The sequence below is a fragment of the Haliotis asinina genome, chromosome 3, assembly GCF_037392515.1.
Source record: "Haliotis asinina isolate JCU_RB_2024 chromosome 3, JCU_Hal_asi_v2, whole genome shotgun sequence".
Classification (NCBI taxonomy): domain Eukaryota; kingdom Metazoa; phylum Mollusca; class Gastropoda; order Lepetellida; family Haliotidae; genus Haliotis; species Haliotis asinina.
The window spans coordinates 58,806,287-58,814,815 of NC_090282.1; the positions used below are offsets into that span (position 1 = coordinate 58,806,287).

The 8,529-nt window shown below is 39.1% G+C and overlaps 1 protein-coding gene across 1 annotated transcript; it reads right to left on the bottom strand.

Moving 5' to 3' along the window:
• Positions 1–6,710: 6,710 nt before the first annotated feature.
• LOC137276937 (FMRFamide peptide receptor frpr-18-like) lies at positions 6,711–8,170 on the bottom strand. Its single transcript, XM_067808587.1, has 2 exons — positions 8,125–8,170; positions 6,711–7,714 (listed from the first exon to the last, which is right to left on the bottom strand). The coding sequence occupies exons 1-2, from the start codon at positions 8,168–8,170 to the stop codon at positions 6,711–6,713; spliced, it is 1,050 nt and encodes a 349-aa protein (XP_067664688.1).
• Between the last annotated feature and the right edge of the window lie 359 nt (positions 8,171–8,529).

Sequence of the window (8,529 nt, forward strand, 5' to 3'; positions counted from 1 at the left end):
CTTAGCAGTATTCAACCTGATAAATAATCGAGTCCGGAACAGATAATCCAGTGATGACCTGCTTAGACCGGTGGTCGCGAGTATCGCTGTAAAATATTATATGTATATTTATCATCCAAATCTGTTTTCTAAAGGTGATATTTCTTGTGTGAGATCAGACGATCTCCTGAGATATACCGTTTTGATGTAAGATTTTGCACAATGGCCTGGCAATGCCACGATGTCATGAACTTGGTGACATCACAATGCAATGACATCGCTGCACTGCAAGTCTAATGGCAGTGCTGTGTTATGAGATATATTTCTCATTGAAAACTAATGAAGAATGATTAGGGAAGATAAATAGATAATGATAAATAGATTCTCACCCGCGTGTCTACTGATATCAATTTACCATTCGTTGATAATTGTCCTCAGCAAGCCTAGGATATTTGTAACTTTATCAACTCGTGTTGATATATTTGATATCGGTAGACACGCGGGGAAGATTATCTATTTATCAATTTCTTGGCCTGTTTGCTTCTTGGTTAAAGTCGCACAAAGCAACGTTCCTGCTACATGGCGGCGAATAGTAAATGATCAAATCTGGACCAGTCAGTACAAAGATAGATAGCATAAACATCTATGCAACTTCGACACAATGTCATGTCAACCAAGATCTAGACCTCTTTATCTCGTTAATTGTCTCTACGACAGGCATCAGTTGCAGAAGACCAATTCTAACTCGGATCGTCACTTGTCTCTTGGTCCTCACTCATTATACGCTATAAGTTCTTGTGCAAACTTATGATAGACCCTAACTGTCCTGAGTTTACCTGCAACCCTACTGTCATGAGACTAACACCATGTGTAGTGTGTGGTCCTGTGCGTGGAGCTCATGTCACAATTCAGTTGATGTTAAGCAACGCTAAGTTCGAACAGTCTTTGGATCGGTGGAGGTGTTTGGCAGCTTGACTCCTGAGTTTCTAGGACTTCAGTCCTGCCCCACAACGAGGCACATGTGATACATGAGGTCTAACCTTTGAGTTTGTTCAAAATTGACTCTCTTAATAGATGGGATAAGTCATGTGACTATAACCTTTTGGCATCAAACTGGCCGGTTGGATTAGCCATGATAACAACATGTCTCCTTTGACTATGAGGATTCACCTCGTGAATAGCATGGACTCCTGACTTAATACAGATATAAGACGATAGGTGAAGCATATATATCTCAAGTTTGTAAATACAGCCGACGAGGTGTTTTACAGATTTCTCTGGTCCGGGCACTTTGACTACATACGGAAATAGGTCAGAGATAATCATGACTTTGAAATTGAAAGATTGTATACATTATTTAAATTCAACGAACCCAGGGGTTTGGAGTGGGTTAAGGATACTTGAATATTGTGATCGTTTTACTCTTGCTTCTTGAAAACAAATTACTACACATTTTATATGTAGGCGAAAAACAATTTCACTGGAGGAAAACAATGAATTTCCACTAATCATACTAAATTAGATTTCTATGTTCGTAAAGGACATTGATTGTTCATTGGAAATGACGGCGAAGAGACAAGATTCACCTTAGGTGTTATGGAAACTTCACCTCGGATAAATCAATCTAACCACAGAGATATTGAAAACGACAGCCTCGCCTCAATGACGTCAGTTGATTCCAGAGTGGAAGGTTATTTAAATTATGTGAGTGTAAGACTACAGAATTTTCTGGTATTCAGAAATAATATGCGATAACCATATGAGGTTCTCAACGGCGTGATCTTGGGGCTGCTGAATTATTCGTAACAAGATAACACATCCAGGGATATAATCGTTATGGTATGTGAGGGTAATGAACTGAACACCCCTTTCTTGTTTTAGCTCATCATAAACTGCGACGGAATTAGACGGGAGGAATCGGTTAGTTAAGTGGTTATTTCCCTTTGGTAATTTCCATCAAATGGAGAAGGAAATTGGCAGGGGTACTTGGTCATGCACGTATTATCCTTCGTTCATGATAATCATTTTTGTAGCCAATGTGTTCGGAACTGCAAAACAAACTGCAGTAGATCGACATTTCACATCCTGTTATATTCCTGGTCCCTATATAAGTATATCGTCGCCGCTAGGCCCTATATGTCGACACATGGAACAGGACAGCGTGTCCTTCGTGTCAGTCCAGCAGCAACAGAAAATAACGTTCCTCACATAGTAATGATTTGAAATGTTTGTTTTGAATCCCTGTCGTCAGGACCCCATTGTTCTCGGTGCCTTTGGTTTGGTATATCCTGACCTAAGATCAGGAGAGTGTCCGTGTTTTCCAACAGGACTACACCCTTTCTGACACTCTGTGTAATGCAGAAGGTTGCAGTGGTGCGAGACTACATCTTCTCTTCTTGGTGCCCTTCGAGTTCTTGGTGGGTTGGACTAGACAGTGTTTCCTGCTTGAAGTCCTATTTACGCTTTGGGCTGCGTGTAAAGGGGGTCAGTTCCGTGAGGTGATGATGAGCCTTACCAGCCTATTCAGACCCTCTCTGCTGCATATCATTTGTAATCTATTAAATAATAATGAATATGGATAATTTATAATGCGTCTGCATCCTCGCGCGCTCGTGGTGTTGCAGTAAATTCAGCGGATAATATACACCAAAATATACACTGTGAGTTTGAAGAGTTAGTAATATGTGTATTTGAAGAGATACGTTTGCAAGCGAGATTTGAAACTTGTGATGGGTGGGTGAGTGAGTTTAGTTTTACGTCGCACTTAGCAATATTCCAGCTATATGACGACGGTCTGTAAATAATCGAGTCCGGACCAGACAATCCAGTGATCAACAACATGAGCATCGATCTGCGCAATTTGAAACTTGTGAGGTAATAAAGTGTAATGTTGACAAATAGATAGTTTCACAGACATAGAGGGGCATGTCGGTACGATCTCTTTCGGAATGAAGATAAGCGGATCTTGGGTTCTGTTAAGAGGAGCTGGTTGTGGGAGCGAAGAGTTCTGGTTGGAGTGTATTATTCAGTGACGGCGCACAGTAACAATGTAACTTCATTTCTTGACAAAATTGCAGCGTCAGATGAATGCCACGGCAGCTTAGAATGTAAGAATAATGCATACATTCCCTCTTCATGTTGACTGTCTTCTAAAACATTAGTGTTTAACATCTGTCTGTATGTGTCTGGCATAATTGAAAAGAATATGGTGTCGAATTTCACACGTTGAATGATATTAATATGACATGGGAAATGATTGACCAAAGGAGGTATTAAACAAGTACATATGCGTCATTAGGTTTCACGCTGACCTTGTTTGGACATGTCCATGTTTGTACATTTGGACAGGTGAACATTGTTTACATTTTACAAAATACACAAGTAAATATTCCATAAGCGGTATACACAACAGCGGACAGCCATAAGTTGTTTACAGGGAGACGTAGAACATGCTATGAGTATTCCATGACTACACTCCTATAGCCTTCTTATCGTACTTTTTTGTCCCTTAAAATATCCACGGTGTATTGCGCGAATGAATCTTGACACCCCGTGGTTAGTGCTTCGATACCATGACAGTAAAAGACAGACATAGATATACAGGCTCCATAATTCAATGTCGGCATCTCAGTTACCCTTGGAGAACACAGTCACCAAGTCGTCACAGGAAAAAAACAATTCGCTGTGTAGGGTTGCATCCCTTAGGCATCTTCGAAACTCGTCTGACTGCTTGTCTTTGTTGTAATTCTGACGTTGTCAATGTCATAGTTGCTTTCACATAATTCACCAAAGCTGTATACGTGTAACATCTTGATCACTCCGGTCTCTCCCCCTAAATCAAGCAGACTCGCCTTGACATCAATGAAGTACTGCAAAAAGCGGCTTCAAACTATCTCACTCACTCACTGTGTGGTGTTAACTCCAGTTAGATCGGTTGGTACGGAAACTGAGCATGAGTGTATAACAGGATGAACGGGGCATTATGAATAGAGCACCACGAGAATAATCAGTGACTGTCCGTGCCTGTTTTTGTTATTACATAATAAGTGTGATTATAATAGTAAACTATATTATACATATCAATGTTTTCCTCGTAGAACTGGTACTGTTAATACCAAAGGAAATGTTCTGATTCTCGTGTTTCTGTAAAGCAAATTTCAGTCTATCTTTCTCCTTCCTCCTGTTGTCAACTGATGTACATACGTTTATTCGCATACCAGCCATGGACCGGAGTAGTGACAACCACGTGTCTCCAATATGTCAGTGAGAAAGAACAGAAAGCCTTCGCCTCAGCAAACTACAGTGATTTTATTGTGAAAGGACAAACAATATGGACGAATACATACATGTCATATGTATATAACAAAGTCGGATTCCAAACTGATAGAAAGAATGAACAAGACACAATTTGAAATCACATAAGCTGATATGTACACTGATCAACATGCTACCGATGATGATGATCAAACATAGAAACCATTCGGATTAGTGGTCCTAATGTTCGCTCACACATTTCCTTCATTTCATTTCCTTCTCCACATAGGTACTATCCTGTACTCACAACCCCATTGTTTCCGCCTTGGGAATATTAAAATAGCGTCGTTACATACTATGAATCCAAAATAAATACAGAATCAATACCTACTGAACTATCAATGGTCTCATATGTACAACTAAAACCCTCAGTCAGACATTAACAAAGCAGGATTTGAAACATACCATTGCCCTACTTCCGCATCGAGTGAAATTATCCGGTCGATCAACTAAATATCCACATTGACTTTACCTTGGTACAGTAGTTCCAGTCTAGTGAAATGTTTTGATATATGTATTTTGAAACTGAAATATAAATGCAATTGCTGCCAAACAATACAGATTATTTGCAAAAGACATTAATTGTGGTCAAGTGTAATTCATATTTGGTCGATGGGAATTTAAAGGTTTACTGGACCTGTGTCCAGTGGAAGTTTGAAAACAATTCAACACCTGAACACCTTACTTTTTACATGGTTTGATCATAATGTTTTCAAAACCTTTTAAAGGGCTATTATGTTTAAAACGCTGCAATTCTACCAGATAAAATCGTACATGCGAGTCCTGCATTGTCCTTTTGGGACCTAGGAAATACGCAATACTAGTTGGTTTTATACTAACAATCAGTATATAGACTGACTTTTCAGTACAGTTTCTCTTGTTCACATAAACGACAAAACCTGACTAGACGTAGAATGGTAGTCAGACTGTGGGGGAAATTCTCCCATAATATACACTGTGCGACTAATAACACACCCATACCTTTCAAGCACAGCATCGGTAGGGTCATATAATATATGCATCATGTATTAGCGTTATTGACAGACATATCACTAAACTTCATACTGGCTACACAACATCTCACAGTAATGTTATCACATTTATTTTCACCACACACAACGAATGTAAGCGTGGTAAATACCAATATATTTAAGTGCGTATTTTATGTATTGCTGCTTTCATCGACACAAGTTTGTTTGTGACAAAATCATACAAAAGTACATTGCAAACCTATTTACACTTGAACAGTTTCGAAAATATTTAAGTTTATGACAGTCCTTTAGTTCCTGGAAAACATACCAAAGGAACATATTACACGATAAATTGCAATGCGTCCAGTTTGAATTTCCGTTAGGATATCAGCTGCTTGGGATGAATATGCATTCATACTTTTCTGTTGTTGGTTGTGTTGATCAGCTATTACAAGAGTATGAATGCCGGTGCACCTCCTCATAAGCAGTACTAAACTCTTGAACATGTCATGGAAAATGATTACCAGGGCCCCGTTCCTGAAAGCGACCGTAGCGCTACGACAACCGTAACTCCCATAGTTTAACACAAACTTACGACTGTCTTAGCTGAAAGATTTCACAACTGTTGCACCGGTTACATGCCAACATACCAACATATGCACAATAATATAATCATATACGTACGATATACGTACGGGGAGGATTGAGCAAAGTCATGAGGCACAATCAACATGTTGTGTAACATACATACATTTAACGGCCTAGATCAAATGTAATCACCAGTCATCACCGGTTAACTACAAACAAAAGTTAAGTATATGAAACATTTAACGTAAATATCAAGAATACATTGAATTCAAACTCAAATTCAGTTCTTCAATTCAAATGTCAAAACAGTTTGCACAATAACATAGGTATTGGGCATAATGTATAATTTCAAGAAGTGAAACCGACACAACGTATCACATGAACGGCTTATGCATGTGCTAATAATGATGATTATCATCAGTTATGATTAACCATTTCCTAAATATTTACACAATGCCAGAAAAGTTGACATTTCAATGCCGTTCGTAATTTGTCTGTTAAACACTATGTGAAATACAATCATCCAAATTACAATCCCAAACTGATTCGTTACCATTATTAGAATATGCATAAACATAATGAATAAATAGTTTAAGAAACACATGAAGAAAGCCATGAAACAAAACGTATCCAGGCTTCAGCATCTCGCCGTCTATCCAATGCGATCGGTATTCACGCTGTCCATTACCAGAAACCACACTCCAAACGAGATAATGTAAAACATTTAGGATGATTAATGACAGACAAATACATTACTCGTTATCCGTTGTTCCCAATCATCCTGAAAATATTCATGAATCATAAAGTGATGTTTTCCCTGTCTCTGCAAACCCCGGATGTAGCATGAGATGTAGGGTATCAGAGTAGCATTATCTCCTCTCGTGTCTTAGAGCTGTTTAGGTTACTTCCTCTTTCCCTTGAAAATATTCTTCTGAGTTCAACACGGAAGTTTTTGCCGGACACAACGTATATGAAAAAGTTTGCTGCGTAATTAATTTGTGACACAACTGTAGCTACATGTGTCCATGGCGTGATGTTTACAAAAACCGAAGCTGCATGTATGGGGTAAAAATTCAGGTACACAAACACTATCATCGTGACGGTGATTACAGGTAAAAGGGTGGTGATGTACATGAAGCAGATTGTCAGAAGCATCATCGTGGTTTTATGACGTCTCGCCGCTCCTCGCGTTAATCTTGTGGACGACGAGTTCTCATCCGCCATTGCCCGACTGACGCTTCGGATCTTACACAGAACAGATATGTTACAGATGGACACGATAAGAATAGGAAGGATAAAACACAACGCAAACTGGTAAAAATAAACATGGAGAGACGTGTAAATAGCAGACAGTTCCGGTCGACCTTCACATTTGTCACCTATCTTGGTAACCATGATTAGACGAAACATCTGAGTGTAGGACATGATAACAAAGATAGCCAGAATGATCACTACAGCTCCACGCTGCGTGCACAACACATGCTTCTTGAAGGGCATGAACACAACGATTAATCTTTCCTGGGCCATACACACAATGAGCCAGGACGACATTAAATAGCACATGCATTCGGTGAATACATATAGTTTACATCCGGCGTCTGTGAAGTAGGTGAACAGACTTGGCTTGTGGAGGTAGTATAGCAGTTCATCTGTTGTTTTGACTTGAACCGCTATTAGGGACAAACTGTCGAACACTGCGAGTGCGCAGAGGTAATGACTGTATGACTTTTCGCGCAACATCCTTGTCTTCATCACCATGAAGGAGAGGCAGTTTCCTACAATCCCTATCAAAGCGATGATAGGCGTGACAACGACCTTGAATATGAAGCCCCAGTCGTCAGGTTTCATGTTCATCATTGGCGCTGAAACCAATATCAGCATACTTTTACACATATTTCCGATATGTATAACAAGCTGCAGCCTTGCAATAACACATTGACGCTGTTTACACATGTGCTTTAGAAAAAATAAGAAGACTCCAGGAACACGATTACCCCTTTATTATTTAAGTTATGTTCGGCCTTAAATTTCTACTTGATCATTGGCATTATCAACTATGACACTGACTGTTCGAATTTGACTTCACGCTCTCTCTCGTGGACGAGATAAAGTTCACTTTAATTGGTAACACAGTGCCGTGAATGATCAGGTGTTAGCAAATGCACCTGAGACGCACCTGAGACAGATGATAGATTACAGATGCACGACCGAGTAGGCAAAGTGGAGTGAGGGATCGACTGGTGATTATGAAATAACAATAACAAATATTTACCTGATTGATTGAAGCAAACACTGCCATTACAAAAGTTGGGATCCATCTTGCTGAAACAAACAGTCATTGGCTTAGAATCTACAAACAAAAGATTAATGTTATATTTGTTCATTGGTGTGTACATTACAACTATTTACAGTTTAATAGCATTTGTATGAAGCGGTCAAAGAAATACAAGCGTAAAATAATCTGTCTTTCATGTGTAAACACATTTACACAGGAAAGTAATATTTGAATACATTTATGTAACATATCACAATGGCAGCTGTAGACATTAGACCCTGTGCCTTAATTTACATCTGCGATATTTTTGTATATGTATTTTTATATGTGGTATATATCCTCAAGGCGCCTTTCATATGACATACTGCAACAATAACTCAAAAGCGTTTGAATTCACACACT